At 44.3% G+C, this 18,743-nt stretch overlaps 1 protein-coding gene across 1 annotated transcript; it reads left to right on the top strand.

Moving 5' to 3' along the window:
• The first annotated feature begins 3,297 nt into the window (after positions 1-3,297).
• On the top strand, positions 3,298-18,694 carry LOC139464234 (uncharacterized). The gene is made up of 5 exons (XM_071245756.1): positions 3,298-3,887; positions 11,406-11,458; positions 11,746-11,823; positions 14,438-14,568; positions 16,753-18,694. The coding sequence occupies exons 1-5, from the start codon at positions 3,840-3,842 to the stop codon at positions 16,944-16,946; spliced, it is 504 nt and encodes a 167-aa protein (XP_071101857.1). The 5' UTR covers positions 3,298-3,839; the 3' UTR covers positions 16,947-18,694.
• Positions 18,695-18,743: the final 49 nt, after the last annotated feature.

The raw sequence follows: 18,743 nt of genomic DNA, 5'->3' as shown, positions 1-18,743 counted from the left end.
TTCAGAAAATGAAATCTCATTAAAATTGATTTTTTAACACTCCTATACAATAACTCCCTACGTAAAGATCTGGAACGCCTCCATGGAACTCATATACAATAACTCCCTGTGTGAAGATCTGGAACACCTCCATAGAACTCCTATACAAAAACTCCCTGCGTGAAGATCTGGAACACCTCCATAGAACTCCTATACAATAACTCCCTGCGTGAAGATCTGGAACACCTCCATAGAACTCCTATACGATAACTCCCTGCGTGAAGATCAGGAACACCTCCAGAGAACTCCTAGACGATAACTCCCTGCGTGAAGATCAGGAACACCTCCATAGAAGTCCTATACAATAACTCCCTGCGTGAAGATCTGGAACACCTCCATAGAACTCCTATACAATAACTCCCTGCGTGAAGATCAGGAACACCTCCATAGAACTCCTATACAATAACTCCCTGCGTGAAGATCTTGAACACCTCCATAGAACTCCTATACAATAACTCCCTGCGCGAAGATCTGGAACATCTTCATAGAACTCCTATACAATAACTCCCTGCGTGAAGATCTGGAACACCTCCATAGAACTCCTATACAATAACTCCCTGCGTGAAGATCAGGAACACCTCCATAGAACTCCTATACAATAACTCCCTGCGTAAAGATCTGGAACACCTCCATAGAACTCCTATACAATAACTCCCTGCGTAAAGATCAGGAACACCTCCATAGAACTCCTATACAATAACTCCCTGCATGAAGATCTGGAACACCTCCATAGAACTCCTATACAATAACTCCCTGCGTGAAGATCAGGAACACCTCCATAGAACTCCTATACAATAATTCCCTGCGCGAAGATCTGGAACACCTTCATAGAACTCCTATACAATAACTCCCTGCGGAAAGATCTGGAACACCTCCATGGAACTCCTATACAATAACTCCCTGCGTGAAGATCAGGAACACCTCCATAGAACTCCTATACAATAATTCCCTGCGCGAAGATCTGGAACACCTTCATAGAACTCCTATACAATAACTCCCTGCGGAAAGATCTGGAACACCTCCATAGAACTCCTATACAATAACTCCCTGCGTGAAAATCAGGAACACCTCCATAGAACTCCTATACAATAACTCCCTGCGTGAAGATCAGGAACAATTCCATATAACTCCTATACAATAACTCCCTGCGTGAAGATCAGGAACACCTCCATAGATCTCCTATACAACAACTCCCTGCGTAAAGATCAGGAACACCTCCATAGAACTCCTATACAATAACTCCCTGCGTGAAGATCTGGAACACCTCCATAGAAGTCCTATACAATAACTCCCTGCGTGAAGATCAGGAACACCTCCATAGAACTCCTATACAATAACTCCCTGCGTGAAGATCTTGAACACCTCCATAGAACTCCTATACAATAACTCCCTGCGTGAAGATCTGGAACACCTCCATAGAACTCCTATACAATAACTCCCTGCGTGAAGATCAGGAACACCTCCATAGAACTCCTATACAATAACTCCCTGCGTGAAGATCAGGAACAATTCCATATAACTCCTATACAATAACTCCCTGCGTGAAGATCAGGAACACCTCCATAGATCTCCTATACAACAACTCCCTGCGTAAAGATCAGGAACACCTCCATAGAACTCCTATACAATAACTCCCTGCGTGAAGATCTGGAACACCTCCATAGAAGTCCTATACAATAACTCCCTACGCGAAGATCTGGAACACCTTCATAGAACTCCTATACAATAACTCCCTGCGTAAAGATCAGGAACACCTCCATAGAACTCCTATACAACAACTCCCTGCGTAAAGATCAGGAACACCTCCATAGAACTCCTATACGATAACTCCCTGCGTGAAGATCTGGAACACCTCCATAGAAGTCCTATACAATAACTCCCTGCGTAAAGATCTTGAACACCTCCATAGAACTCCTATACGATAACTCCCTGCGTAAAGATCTTGAACACCTCCATAGAACTAGGGCTAGCACTATAAATCGGCATCAGTCCGGACTAGTACAAGCAGCCACACACACACACACACACACACACACACACACACACACACACACGTGCATGCACGTCGCTATATAAGTGCAATAATCTTGGACGCGACGTTAAACCAATTTCACCTCACCTCAGTTTGCGTTTTAATACAAAACTGCCCCTAGCTTGTTAACTTCAACTAATATGAGGATAGGGTGGTCTCAGTGTGTGGCCTGACTTGTGTGCCATCGTACATCAGTGGAGTGAGTGGACCATGCTATAAACCACTGGTTGATGCATGTCACCGTATCACCATGCCGGAGATCGGTGACGCTTAAGACGTCAATCACTGGATTGCCTGGTCAAGACTCGATTATTTATAGACAGCTAGAATATATCTGAGTGCGTCGTTAAAAAACAAACAAACAAATTATATAATCGTCTAGTGATTTGTTTAAATCATAACTCGTCCACCCGTGAAGATCCGGTTAGAATTTGTCTTCAGCAACCCATGCTTGTCGTAAGAGGCGACTCACGGGATCGGTTGGTCGGCTCGCTGACTTGGTTGATGCATGTCATCGTATTCGAATTGCGAAGATCAAAGCTCATGATGTCAATCATTTGATTATTTTTTTTATAAGCATTACGTAGAAGTTGACGGTATAAGGATCTATACCGAAACGTCGCCTTTACAGTATTAAAGAAGTTGTTATCCATAAATTGTGTCTACTTTGTTATCATTGGATTGCCTGGTCCAGACTCGATTATTTACAGACCGCTGTCATATACCTGGAATATTGCTAAGTGCGGCGTTAAACAACAAACAAACAAACTCGTCATAGAATATACCAAACCGACTGGCATGTAGCCGTTCTAAACAAACCCATACACGTCAGCTCTCCGTGAGGTATGGACATAATGACGTCATAGTTTTTTATGTCACGACGCTTGCTGGCCGCGTCACACCTGTACCCGTTGTACCCCGAGCTGTCATATACGTTATGCGCTGGCTGTCCCACCGACGGCCACATTAAACCAAACATAACGTAACTTGTAATGATAAATCCATCACATGTGTTAGTAGCTGTACGGCATGTGTAGGGGATTTTACGAGCAAAGCGATCGTATACTTCAAATCCCGAACACCCAGGTAATGACCCATGCAACTCACACGTGCTACTCCGCACGTATGCATTTGAAGCTGGATCGAGAAGCCGCCTAAACTGTATCTAGAACGTGATCGGATTGTGACTACAAAGCCTGCGTTCGTATTGATCCAAAAGCGCAGAGCAAGGTGCCCGCTATTTCTGAGATTACACATCCGTATCCTGTTTTAGGGCACATGTTACTGAGGCAGCAGCCCCAAACGTGTTTTAAATCAGTTGTGGCGTCTTCAATAGGTTCCGGTGCAAAGGAACATCTCTTGCGTTATGTGTCAATCATTTGATGAGACTGGGTCAGATTAAGAACAAGCTTGCAAGATATGCACGGAGCGAACGGGAGATGGCGATTTGCCTCGACGGCTAACCTGTAAACACAACGTAATATCATCCACAGACTGCGCGAAGTGTTTTACCATATCGACTCCACACTCGAACCGCAGTTCACAGACAACTGGAGGACGCTCTGTTTGTGTGAATGTTTAGATTTCACCCCACTAGACACACTTATTCACACTGGAATACTGGCACAAGGCCGTGAATATATGCTATATCTCGCCCTTTGAATTATTCCACCGATTTAGCGGTTAGGCCCAGCTATGTGCATGAATATGTAGAGGTGACTAGCAACACGAGGTGGGCCGCTACTGTAGCTATGTCAAGGTGACGAGAATGGATAGCCACATAATTATTCTCTTCTCAGCTGTTCTTGTCGAAATAGTGAGTATTATTTTGTTATCATTTATCTCAGACAGTTTTCATAACATTTGCAGATATGGACATTTTGCTTGTGTGTTGTTTTTTTTGTTTGTTTGTTGTTTAACGCCGCACTCAGCTCTATGAGTACGACGGTCTGTAAACAATCGAGTCTGGACCAGGGAATCCAGTGATTGATATCATGAGCATCGTTCCACGCAATTTGGATACGATGACATGTATCAAACATGCAAGTCAGTGAGCCTGACCACCCGAACATGGGTTGCTAAAAACCTATTCTCACCGGGATCTTCACGGGACATAGAGTTTGTAAAAATGAGGGTGCCATTTGTAATCACAAGCTTTCATGCTTACATTGAGGTCGTGTTGTTGTTGTTGACAGATGCGCGAGTATTCCATTAAAACGAATGTATTTGGTTTTTTTTTGTCATTTGGGTCTATAATATTATTTACAGTAAAGTACGTTCATAACGAACACGCTTATTACGAATTGACGGATATAACGAACTGATTTTTTTGCTATAGTTATGCGGTATATATGCTTATAACGAACTACGGTTATAACAAACTAAAGTTAGTGGTCCATTCGAGTTCGTTATAACCGTAGTTCACTGTATAAGGAAGATAATTTATAGATGTGAACTTCTTTATTATGAGTAACACAGCGTTTCGGAGTATATGCTTACTCCTTCACCTGATAATATAGGTTTCCTTATGTGCATCAATTCTAAATGCCTTTTCAAATAGAATTTATATTTTCAAATAATAGTGCACAGGCAGTTGCTCTTGGTCCGTGTATAATATTTTTTTAAAGAGAAAGATTTCAAATCATTTCTCAAACTGTTAATTAGTCGTTAATGATTTAAAGGTTTCTTACAGCTATGATTGAACGTTTAACCTATGAATGCATACATATAAGCGTTAGGTATTTATCCCTCTGTTGATTTAAAAGGAAGCGAGAACTGCCATGTGTACCAGCTGTTCACCATACAATTAAAGAAAGGCACTAACCTACGATATCCTGTTACCGTAAATGATACACTGTGAGAGCTGGGGAAATATGACCAGTGTAACCCCATTATAGTGTTTTTGTGTGTGTTTGTGTGTGTGTTCATGTTAGAAATCCACGAGCACGGGTATGGTGCTGACAAACCTAGAAACATAAACCGGGAAACGAACCTACGGTCATAGGTTTCTGGGGTGCCCAAGGGATGCAACTCTGCACAGAGAATTGCGGTGCCTCGGATGACTGGGAAACCCGTGGCCCTAACCCCATTGTAGGAACCAGTTGTAAACCCCGATTATAAACCTATCACCGCGTTACCCCATTTAATATTGCATTAGGTTCCTGACAACCTCGGGTAAACCTAGTAACAAGCTCATCTTCCAAAGCTAGGTATTGAAGCGGTTTAATTCTCAACATAGGTTCTGAAAGGGATCACTTCTAAACCTGCTTTGAGGTTTTACATTTCAATTGTAACACCAAGGTTTTAAGAATTGGCCTGAACGCAATATTATTATTTTTATTGGTTAAAAGAAACATTTTTCTACCTGAAAATGCCATGACGTGAATCGAACCTTTAACCTCACATATCGTGTTAAGTTCTGTAACCCACTGATCCACCGAGGCAGGTGATGAGAAGTTGTTTAATTTTACATGTCATGACTCCAGCTGGTCCATGCTGCACGTGATTTTTACTCTCGCACGCTTTGATCGTGGTTTTTATACCGCGACATGCTGTATTGTTTCACTATAAGGTATATCTCTGTTTTTACATTTTAATGGTATTTCTTGCATTTAGACGGTTCATAAGTTGGATGTAACACTTTTATTCGGTTTCGGTTGAAAATGTAAAACCTTGAGCTGGGAAAAGCCCTCGGGGCTACGGCCCTTGCGCTTTTCTCTCACTCGCGGTTTTACATTTTCAACTTAAACCTTTTTTATCTCACACGTGAACGTGAGTGGGGGTGGCCGTTTCTTTGTGTGTCCTGACCGTGTACGCGATGACAGGAGATCGTTGCTCATGCTATTGACCTCTGGTTTACCTGGCCCAAACTCGATTACTTACAAGTGCTCCAGATAAGCTACGCATCTGCGTAAGATACGCAAAATATATACCACTACCCAATTATGTTTGCTAATCTTAAAACTTAACGGTATAACTGTTTGTTTGTTGTTAAACGAAGCACGCAGCAATATTAGTACGTCGGTCAGTCAATAATTGAATCTGGACCAGACAATCCAGTGATTGATATCATAAGAATCGATCCACGCAATTGCATCAACCCAGTTTGCGAACCTGACCAACCGATCCCGTTAGTTGCCGCTTACCACAAGCATAGTCGCCTTGTACTACACGGATGGGTTGCTAAATATCTATTTTGACCCGGATGTTCAGGTGCAGCTGTGTAAAACAATCCAGGGCCTACTTACCACAGCCTTCTCGATATTCGATTCCGGTGCTAAATATAACATTTGAAACCCAACGCTGCGGGTTCGGTTCCAAATTCAATTTAGCGCCGTTAATCCTCAGGTGACCTAGCTCTGCATTGAAAACACAGTATATTTATGACCTGGTTGACCTTCATTTTGTGTGAGCTCATCTGATATATTGAGTTCAGCCGCGCGGGTTGTCGATCTGAACAAGGGATATTGAGGTTGATACATATGTTGTGGTATGAAGACTGTCACTGTCAGTCTAGGCATGAGGATACCAACCCCCTCCCTTGAATCCCAAATACAGTCTAGTTTCGCTCTGAATCTCAATGCTCATCCTTGTATCCTGAACACTACTTAACACAACTCTCAAAAACATTGTGAAAATGACGCGATTTGAAGTTTTAAATGACAGAAAAAATATAGAAAATGTACATTATTTAAATTATTTAATTTTTGTTTAAATGTTGAATCTGCGTACCAAATACGATTTTATTTGCGTCCCACACCCGACGGTGCTGAGTCCCGAACACCCCCTAAAAAGACATGAATCTCGTATCCCAAACATCGGTTGGCAGCCTCAGGCATGGCTCGAGTCCATAGTTCGGGTGTACATATCTTCGTTTGTACACAAGGTCGTAGCGAGGTTATTCGACCACGTGCGTGTAGTCAAACTTTGACTCCTGACAATGTATGCTGCACCACTGAGTTGAAGATTAAGGGTCCAACTGGTCAGAAACAACGCTTCTGGATTTTTTTTATTGGTGCAAGGGATCAACGGGTTTTTTCTCAGGAATGTGGAAGAAGTGTGTCGGTGTTTTCCGGTGTGGGCCGGGGATGTGTGTGTGTGTGTGTGTGTGTGTGTGTGTGTGTGTGTGCGTGCTTGCGTGCGTGCGTGCCCCACATCAACTTATTAACTTGTGATCATGGTAGGCCATGGGCGTACAAAATGTGGTAGGGTGGGGTGTGTGTGTGTGTTGGGAGTTGGGGGCACCCTCCTGACTGAACAGGTTAGACTGAACACAAAGGGATAGGCATACAATACAAATAGCCAAAGACAAATGAAATTCCCAATGAGGACGTTTGTATGTAAGGTAATACTCAAAACCTCCATACTGTACAGTCAGTGACTTCCAGTTTGCCGTGGCAAAGAGTACTGGCTAAAAACAATATTCACTAAAGTGTATGAAGCTTCCTTATTTCGACTCTCAGTGCCTCTATATATGTGCAGGAGCGGTTGGGTAGCCCAGTGGTTAATGTATTCGCACGGCATGCCGAAGATCCGGGTTCGATTCCTCACATGGGTACACTGTTACTCCCATTGCTAGTGTCCTCGCGGTGATATTGCTCGAATATTGCTAAAAGGCACTTAAGTCCATATTCACTCACTGACAGTTCAAGCGTTTCTATCAACCGATTAAGAAAAATATGTTTTGAAAAGAACAAACAAATACTAGTAATTGAAAAAAACACCGATATAATAAATACATCTAATTGCATATTAATGGCTTTATACCATATGACCCACCAAACAAATTAAAAGTAATACGATAATTAGCCTTGCGTGAACATTAATATATTCTATTTTCTGCATCACCAGTTTACCAAGCAGTCTGTAATATATTGCAACCAAGATATTGTAGCTGTGAGTTGTGAATTTCCTGACTGGATGGACTTGTTCTGGATCACCTGACCCCGGCGAAGGGAATGAGGGACAGAATAGGTCCCCAGTTCCCCACAAGGCCTTCTAGTAATGTTCCGAGGACAGAATAGGTCCCCAGTTCCCCATAAGGCCTTCTAGTAATGTTCCGAGGACAGAATGGGTCCCCAGTTCCCCATAAGGCCTTCGAGTTACGTTCCGAGGACAGAATAGGTCCCCAGTTCCCCATAAGGCCTTCCTGTAACGTTCCGAGGACAGAATAGGTCATTAGTTCCCCATAAGGCCTTCTAGTAACGTTCCGAGGACAGAATAGGTCCCCAGTTCCCCACAAGGCCTTCTAGTAATGTTCCGAGGACAGAATAGGTCCCCAGTTCCCCATAAGGCCTTCTAGTAATGTTCCGAGGGCAGAATAGATCCCCAGTTCCCCATAAGGCCTTCTAGTAATGTTCCGAGGACAGAATAGGTCCCCAGTTCCCAATAAGGCTTTCTAGTAATGTTCCGAGGACACAACATGTCCCCAGTTCCCCATAAAGCCGTCTAGTGACGTGCCAAGAATAGAATGGTTACCAGTTCCCCATAAGGCCTAGTAATGTTCCTTGGACAGAATCGTTCCCAATAAGTCAGCAATATCCCGTCTTTTTAACGGCGGCCTGAAAATATTCAAATCTGCAGCCGAGAAAAATCAGTAGTGGAAAGATTGTATAACGATCAACGCCACCGGGGTATATCCTAACGAACCAGGCAAGGTAGTGCAACCACCCAATCCACATGTTAGTGACATGGATTCGTACAGTGAGATCCGTCTGTACCTGTCGTTACGCGGATCGGACGGTCAGGCTTGGTGACTTGGTTATCGGACCCCGAGCGTGGGGCGTTGTTAACAGCATCAAGCATTGAACTAGACTCGATTATTACAGGCCGTTGTCATAAAATGCCGGACCCTAGACACAAAATAAGGCTACAGCGTTTGTTCATCAAACCAACGACTTGATTCGTGATCGTTACGTAATCACGATTCGTGTTGTCCACTTTCCTTATTAGGATCCTTGAATTCAGTGTGTGTATGCGTGCGTGCGTGCGTGTGTGTGTGTCTTCAAGTTGCAAGACTGTCCATGAGCCAATATCAATATGGGCTAATATAAAAAGCCCATCGAAATATGTGTGTCATCACAAACTACATTAAGATAGTCTTAAAGGACTTAAATGAACGGACAGAGAACTTATTACGGACCGACGGGTGGCCTAGTCGTCTAAGGCGCCGCGATTCGCTGTGCAGAGTTGCGTCCCTTGGGCACGCCAGAAACCTATGGTTGTGGGTTCGAATCCCGGTTCGCCTCGACTATGTTTCTAGGTTTGTCAGCACCATGCCCGTGCTCGTGGGTTTCACCGAAGTGGTAAACGTCTGAGACCTGCATCACTTCGGGCTTTCCTCCCACATTAAGTTTACACGCCGCGATATAACTGGAATACTGCTAAAAGCGGCTTTAAACCCAACTCACACACACATATTACGGACCGACTATTTCATATACATGTACATGTTTATAAATAATGTGTTCAATGGAATGCTTTGAGAAAGTAATTTGGCTTCCGGTTTACAAACAAAAATATATAACTTGTCACTGGGCATACTGATCTGGGCTGTTTCCCTTCGAGTAGCCATCTCTCTCTCTCTCTCTCTCTCTCTCTCTCTCTCTCTCTCTCTCTCTCTCTCTCTCTCTCTCTCTCTCACACAGGCACACAAAGGCACACGCACGCACTGATATTTTCTCCTTCACAGTATTTATCACTTGACCAGAAAAGACTATTTCATGGACTTGTTAACCAGCCCCGAATCTCAGTGATGCGTGATATTGCCATGATTGACAAGGGATATTGCCATCATTAACTGTAACTTGTCAATTTCACGCGTTGGCTGTTCCAGTCAATAGCTGCGACTTGATTACAGCTGAACACGTTAGTTCTATTGGGGATCCCTTGTTTGATTGACAGCTATTTAAACAAAGAATGAACGGACTCTGAGTGCCACGGTTAGAAAGTTCAGTCAAGAGGCTGGCGTGTATCGTTGAGTCTTGTGGTACGTTTATCACTTATTTTTTTTGTAAATGGAAAGACTTATTTATATCTATCATGTTCTCGTTCTGGGGTCAGAATAGTCATCTACTGTGTCGCAAGTCCCCGTGCAGAGTTGCAGAAATCTGTGATTGTGGCTTCAAATCCCGGTTGGGGCACGGATACCCCGATCGTCATAAACGCCGCAATTCGTTGCGCGGAGTTGCGTCCGTAAGCCAGGATCTTATTATCGTAGGTTCAAATGCCAAATCATGGGCGGATACAGCTTTTTTTAAAAGGGGGGATGCACAATTAAGATCTATTTATTGTCTTTGGTGGTAATTTATACAGAAATAAAGATTTTTTTCGAAAAAAAGGAGGGGGGGGGGGGGGGGGGGGGGGGGGGCGTATGGATATGTAGTAATTATATTCTCCTCATAGGCAAGTCTAAATTCTAAGGACTCCAGTCTCCCATTTGGACAACATGTTCTTATTATTTACATAATCTGGAAATTTATGATTTAAGCTAATAATTATTGCCTTAAAGACTTTTACAAGTCTAGGATCCTTCCTCAATACGTCAATGATAAAGCACAGGGTAATGTGTCAGTGAAAAGGATATATGCGATGGATAATGAATGTGCTTCACCATAAGCCTTGCACACAGGTTTGAACATGGCCGTAGTGTAGGCGCGGTGGAACGGTGGTCTGTGGCGACAAAGTTTACTGTGCCGATGTTCGACCCTTAATCGTGCCAGTATTCTCATCATGGAATCGAATCCCAGCCACCTGGTAATGATGTACGGACTCCAGCCGCCAAAGGTACCACAATACGCTCTGCAGAGTTGTATGCTTTCGGCGCGCCATGATTGCGGGTTCGAATCCTAGCTTGGTTTGTCATCGTAATGCCCGTGTACACAGGAGCAACCAAAGTGGTAAACGTCCACTGTCTGCGTCAATTGGGGCCTTCCCCCGTATTATCTTGACATGTTTTGACATAATCTTGACATAGTTTCGCATTATCTTGACATTGTTTGACATTATCTTGACATTGTTTGACATTATCTTGACATAGTTTGACATTATCTTGACATTGTTTGACATTATCTTGACATTGTTTGACATTATCTTGGCATAGTTTGACATTATCTTGACATTGTTTGACATATAATCTTGAATGTTTTGACATATTATCTTGAATGTTTTGACATATTGTTTTAACATATTATCTTGACATTATCTTGATATGCCGTGGCGAAACTGAAATACTGGTCGAAGCGGCGTTAAACCAAACTCACTCACTACAACCGTCCTGATTCATGTCCCCGAATGACATTACCTGTTTGAAAAGCTTGGATGTTTTCTCCGCCAGGTTGAGGGGAAACAATGCTGGCACAGCAACAAAGGGCGGACCCAGGTGTTCTTGTGAGTAACTGTTTGAAGCGCTCGTACAATGTCCCGTGAACAGCCATTTTTTATTCCATGCAAATAGTAACGCAGCAATGTGAACAACTCGTGTCATTCCGGGAAAAGCCGAATACCGTAGGTTAAGGAAAATATACGTGGTGACGAATGATTACTGTTGCATTGCAAAATCGAATGGGTAAATGAAAGGTAAACATACCTTGCCCCATGTATCATTACAGTGAACAATCAAGTAGAGACAATATACACCATGTTGGAGTTGTCATGTGATCTGTCACGTGTTGCAGCTGCGCAGACAGCCAGATATGTTGTGGTCAGACATGCTGCAGCCTGGATCAAGCCTTCTACAAGCTGTGGTACTTCTGGTACGTTGATTCCACACATACACCAGGGCTCGTTCAGTATCAATTTACACCTTGCCTCGTTCAGTACCCAAATACACCCGGTCTTGTTCAGTACCCAAATACACCCGGTCTTGTTCAGACTCCACATACATCCGGGATCGTTCAGTCCCAACATACACCCGGCCTCGTTCAGTCCCCACATACACCCGGCCTTGTTCAGTCCCCACATACACCCGGACTCGTTCAGTCCCCACATACACCCGGCCTTGTTCAGTCCCAACATACACCCGGCCTTGTTCAGTCCCCACATACACCCGGACTCGTTCAGTCCCCACATACACCCGGCCTTGTTCAGTCCCAACATACACCCGGCCTTGTTCAGTCTCCACATACACCCGGCTTTGTTCAGTCACCACATACACCCGGCTTTGTTCAGTCCCCACATACACCCGGCCTTGTTCAGTCTTCACATACACCCGGCCTTGTTCAGTTCCAACATACACCCGGCCTTGTTCAGTCCCAACATACACCTGGCCTTGTTCAGTCCCCACATACACCTGGCCTTATTCAGTCCCCACATACACCCAGCCTCGTTCAGTCCCCACATACACCCGGCCTCGTTCAGTCCCAACATATACCCGGCCTTGTTCAGTCCCCACATACACCCGGCCTCGTTCAGTCCCAACATACACCCAGCCTTGTTCAGTCCCAACATACACCCGGCCTTGTTCAGTCTCCCCATACACCCGGCCTCGTTTAGTCCCCACATACACCCGGACTCGTTCAGTCCCAACATCCACGCGGCCTCGTTCAGTCCCCACATACACGCGGCCTTGTTCAGTCCCCACATACACCCGGCCTCGTTCCGTCCCAACATACACCCCGCCTTGTTCAGTCCCCACATACACCCGGCCTCGTTCAGTCCCCACATACACCCGGCCTCGTTCAGTCCCCACATACACCCGGCCTTGTTCAGTCCCAACATACACCCGGCCTTGTTCAGTCCCAACATTCACCCCGCCTTGTTCAGTCCCAACATACACCTGGCCTTGTTCAGTCTCCACATACACCTGGCCTCGTTCAGTCCCCACATACACCCGGCCTTGTTCAGTCTTCACATACACCCGGCCTTGTTCAGTCCCAAAATACACCCGGTCTCGTTCAGTCCCAACATACACCCGGCCTCGTTCGGTCCCAACATACACCCAGCCTTGTTCAGTCCCCACATACACCCGGCCTTATTCAGTCTCCACATACACCCGGCCTTGTTCAGTCCCTACATACACCCGGTCTTGTTCAGTCCCTACATATACCCGGCCTTGTTCAGTGCCCACATACACCCGGCCTCGTTCAGTCCCAACATACACCCGGCCTTGTTCCCACCCCACATACACCCGGCCTTGTTCAGTCCCCACATACACCCAGCCTCGTTCAGTCCCAACATAGACCCGGCCTTGTTCAGTCTCCACATACACCCGGCCTTGTTCAGTCTCCACATACACCCGGCCTTGTTCAGTATCCACATACACCCGGCCTTGTTCGGTCCCCACCCAGTCTCCATATATAACAACGTCCTCCACCCAGTCTCCATATATAACAACGTCCCTCCACACAGTCTCCATACATAACAACGTCCTCCACCCAGTCTCCATATATAACAACGTCCCTCCACCCAGTCTCCATATATAACAACGTCCTCCACCCAGTCTCCACATATAACAACGTCCTCCACCCAGTCTCCAGATATAACAACGTCCTCCACCCAGTCTCCATATATAACAACGTCCCTCCACCCAGTCTCCAGATACAACAACGTCCTCCACCCAGTCTCCATATATAACAACGTCCTCCACCCAGTCTCCAGATATAACAACGTCCTCCACCCAGTCTCCAGATATAACAACGTCCTCCACCCAGTCTCCATATATAACAACGTCCTCCACCCAGTCTCCAGATATAACAACGTCCTCCACCCAGTCTCCAGATATAACAACGTCCTCCACCCAGTCTCCAGATATAACAACGTCCTCCGCCCAGTCTCCAGATATAACAACGTCCTCCGCCCAGTCTCCAGATATAACAACGTCCTCCACCCAGTCTCCATATATAACAACGTCCTCCACCCAGTCTCCAGATATAACAACGTCCTCCACCCAGTCTCCATATGTAACAACGTCCTCCACCCAGTCTCCAGATATAACAACGTCCTCCACCCAGTCTCCAGATATAACAACGTCCTCCACCCAGTCTCCAGATATAACAACGTCCTCCACCCAGTCTCCATGTGTAACATCGTCATCCACCCAGTCTCCAGATATAACAACGTCCTCCACCCAGTCTCCAGATATAACAACGTCCTCCACCCAGTCTCCACATATAACAACGTCCTCCACCCAGTCTCCAGATATAACAACGTCCTCCACCCAGTCTCCAGATATAACAACGTCCTCCACCCAGTCTCCATATATAACATCGTCATCCACCCAGTCTCCAGATATAACAACGTCCCTCTACCCAGTCTGAAGGAATAACAACGCGTTAACGGCGATATTTTAAGTAACCAGTGTTTTTTTTCCATCTGTTCAGTGAACAGTAGACTTCAGATGTTTTCTAAATACGTGTATATATTTTGCAGGTTGACTGTGCTACTGCTGTTGTTGCTTTGCGCTGCCGGCATCTACTGGATCAGACGGAACTACATCTACCACAAGCTCCTGGCACTGTCCGCCTGGAACTCCCAAAACCTCGTTTCATCCTTACATCCAGGTACTGTTGTTGAGTTTGTTTCTAACATACGGTCTCATGACTATAAATACGGCTTGTGTGCTTTGGAGTCCCTGCTTAAAATAGTGTCCAGTTCTTTAATCTTGCCTTAGACGCGACTAAATTGGATCAAGCGAATTTGTGGCTTGCGTGTGGTTGGATGGGACGTTGCTCATGATATCAATCACTAGTTTGTCTGGTCCAGATTCGATTATTTACAGATCGCCGTGATATAGATAGAAGCCTGCTGATATCGGCGTACAACAAACTAACTTTTTTACGAAAGAGTGAGTATGGCTTTACGCCGCTTTCAGCAATATTCCAGCAATATCGCGGCGGGAGACACCAGAAATGGGTTCACACATTGTACCCATGTGGGGAATCGAACCTGGGTCCTCGGCGTGACGAGCGAACGTTTTAACCACTAGGCTACCCGACCGCCCTGTTTTCCGATAGGGGCTTCTCTGTTCGTAAATACGCAGTCAAATCATGTATTCTGATGGCTCTTTGTTGACATGTCAACAGATAAACTGACAGATACGATAAAGGGCGCATGGTGACGAGAGTCCAAACAGGTTTTACATGATATAGTGCCATGTCATTGCCGCTATTCGCATTCCGTACCCTAGTGCGTCATCCCTGATAGAACTTCTCCCCCAGTAACCTGTTTGTTGAAGGAGGCGACTGAGTGATCGAGTTGTCGGTTGCAGTTACTTGCTTGTCTTGGTACCCCAACCTCATGATATCAATCACTGGATTGTCTAGTCACAGACCGACGTCAACTGGCTTGAATTATGCCGAGTGTGGCGTTAACAACAGCAAACAAATACTTTCGCTATACTGTGTCAGTGTTGTGTATTCCCTTCCATAACTCGCCACCCACGCTTAGATCACCGTCGCATATACCTGCGGGCATGTAAGAGCTAAGTACCTGATGCTGTATGTATTAAGTCCCAACACAAACATAACTGATCATACACTCGCTTGAAGTTCACAAGTCACCACACGCTGAAAGCTCCTTTGAAATCTGTCGTTTGTTGTTCAGTGATATGTAGTAGCGAGATTAATTCATCTACCCACACCTATGCTATGTCAGGATCGTATTGACCCAACTGGGGGAAAGTCTGACTGTTATTTGTATGCACGTGAATATTAAGCCATTCCAATGGACTCCCAATGTCATGCTGAGACTACCGCCTCTTTGTAGGCCAGTTGAATGGCGCTATGAACGATCACACTGACAGACTGGGTGGGATTGGTAGTGATGAGTCGTTGTTTGTGTTTGGTTTAACGCCGCACTCAGCCATATTCCAGCTATATGACGGCAACATTTAAATAATCGAGTATGGACCAGGCAATCCAGTGATTGACATCATGAGCATCGATCTACACAATTGGGATACGATCACATGCATCAACCAAGTCAGCGAGCTTGGCCGACTGATCCCGTTGGTCGCCTCTTACGACAAGCATAGTCGCCTCTCATGACAAGCAAGGGTTGCTGAAGACCTATTCTAACCCGGCCTTCACGGGTCTGTTTTGTTGTAACTGTTATGGTAGTGCTTCAGACTTCTTTGGAGTATATTCAGTGGGGTGTTTGTGAGTGAGGTCTCTAAGGGTTATTAATAGTGCAGCTGGTAGCTTCAATAATATTCCCAAATTGACCATCTTGAACTCTTCGACCTTGCCAAAACAATCAATCTATACAGCGTGTCTCTCCCTAAGTAAGTATAGACAACGTTCGATAGGTCGGAATTGATTTATATTATTTGTTGATTTCGCATGCGTCATTTTGCCATGACATGAACATTCGTGACAAACTCGCGCCATTCCGAGAAAAACAAAAGGAGGTTTTATTTTAGGTTTCGAACAAAAGCGAGTGGTGACGAATGGCCTTAGAAGTATGCATGGAGTGATCTGCCCTTGCCACGTGGAACCCTCCAGGATAGAATCAATGGCGTGAATCCACAAACAAATGTTTATGGGGCGGTTGAAAAGCCTAGTGGTTAAAGCGTTCGCTAGTCACAAGGAAGATCCGGGTTCGAATCCCGACAATGTGTTAAGCCAATTTCTGGTGTCCCCCGCAGTGATATTGCTAGAATATTGCTAAAAGCGGCGTAATACCATACTCACACACTCACTTCAATTTCCTATCTTGTCAGTGAAGTGTTATGTATATTGTTTCAGGCAATGTGACCACGCCCCCACAAAAGAGCACGCGTCCTGATGTTCAGAGCGAGGTTATACATTTACCGCCGTACACCCCTCAAGTGAAACCTCCACCATATACGGAATACGACGTAGAAAGACCCCCGATATACAGTAGCAGCGATATAGTTAATGGGGAGAAAGCCTGCTTGGTGGAACAGCTTAGCGAATAACGAATGTTATTCAAAATTACCTTCTTGGTGCTGAAATCAGATTTGAGAATTGGTGAAGAGGTCTACAAGTCAGGTTCGTGACTCTGAATGGATCAATCATTTGAACATTTTCATGGGAGGCAGTGTGTTTGTTGGAAAAGCATAACATGCAATACTATGAGGCCTGGATCGAGGACACGTCTTCGTCTGGCACTGGCATTCGGTGCAGACATCGTGAAATCCCACGAGACTGAAATATCAATATCAGCATTTAATGAATCGGGGACTGTCTAATACCTACTGATCTTCCGAATGCAATACGTGTCATTGTATGCTAAAGTGTGTACTGGAAGCTTCCATGGGATTCGAACTCAATCAAGTCACTCAAATCTACTATTTTAAATCTACTATTTGATTTTACTTTTCCGGAATGTCTGATGGTCATATTGAATGTCGTCATTGTATGTTATGTTTTGTACTTCATAATATACAAGAGTTTGAAAGGTTCATCAGACATGTTTTAACATGAAACGTATGCAATGAAACGTATGCAGTGGGTGTCGCACTAATGGTAGCCATCGAACAATCATTACAAGCGCTGCTTAATTCTCGAACGAGGCTGAAATAATTGTGTTTTTTTAATGTCACTGATTTTTTCTACACAAACGTCAACTGGAATTTATAACAATGGTGTCATGGCCGTAAAGGAAGTTCAAGTCGGGTAATTAGGTCACGTGGTACTTTAGGTCTTCCAGCCTTTGAATATCGCTCGATGGCTTCCTGTTATTCTACTCCTGGAAGCTGTTCCAAAACTCACCATTCCAACCATCAGACACGGTGAGTGGTGAATTGCGTTAAACGCCGCTTTGAACAGTATTTCAGTTACATCATGGTATGTCATAATGTGGTAGGACTTTTTAAAGCCCGAAGCGATGCAAGTTGTTTACGTTTGCCACTTTTGCGAAACCCAGATGCTTGGGTATGGCGAATAAACAACAAGACTCATATGAAATCAGAGCGAAACAGGAATTGAACTCAAGACCTTTGGGTTCTCATGCACCAGGGAATCAAATGCAGGGCCTTAGTGAAGTGGGAATTAAACATTTTAATATATACTGAAACTGTTTGAAAACGCATCGTTGATTTTGAATCTTGATAAGTAACAAGTGGCTGGAAGCTTAACCAGAATGAATGAGGATTCAAACTCAGACAAGATTATTGCAATGGTACCTCATTACCACATATCAATTTCTATGTTTTCGGTAAGTGCGCTGACAGTAATTATTTCCAAATTCCAATGTGTGTGTGTTTATAGTGTCAGTTTGGGGTTATTTTAAAGTATCTGATAACGTGGTTTCTGCTTTTAGTTAATTTTTCAGCTGGATTGTTTCTCCGTCTCTTGCTGTTACCCATGTTGTGTTTTGTATATTTGTTGTTTAACGCACCGATTATCTTCCGACACAGTCTCTGATTATTTATAAGGACAAGAGTAAGGAATTTCTTTCTTTTATGTAGCATAAACCATAAGGACGAGACAATGCCAAGAAGCCAGCATGTCTTTACTGCTGTGATTTTCTTGATACAAATTGTGCAATGTACAAACGATCTTCAATTCCATTACGTGTTTGCATTGAGATAAATGGTTGTATCCACCCTATTCGTTCATATTACCACAGTTAATATATCATAGTATGAACCATGACAAATTAACTATGGTAATATGAAAATATCAGGTGGTCCTTAACTTCTCTTGAGTAGTATAGTTGCGATACGGGGGGGGGGGGGGGGGGGATTCTTATTTAAGTTTACTGTTATTGT

Source organism: Haliotis cracherodii, unplaced genomic scaffold, assembly GCF_022045235.1.
Source record: "Haliotis cracherodii isolate W230 unplaced genomic scaffold, xgHalCrac1.p SCAF_17, whole genome shotgun sequence".
Taxonomy (NCBI): Eukaryota; Metazoa; Mollusca; class Gastropoda; order Lepetellida; family Haliotidae; genus Haliotis; species Haliotis cracherodii.
This window is presented reverse-complemented; position numbering and strand designations above follow the sequence as displayed.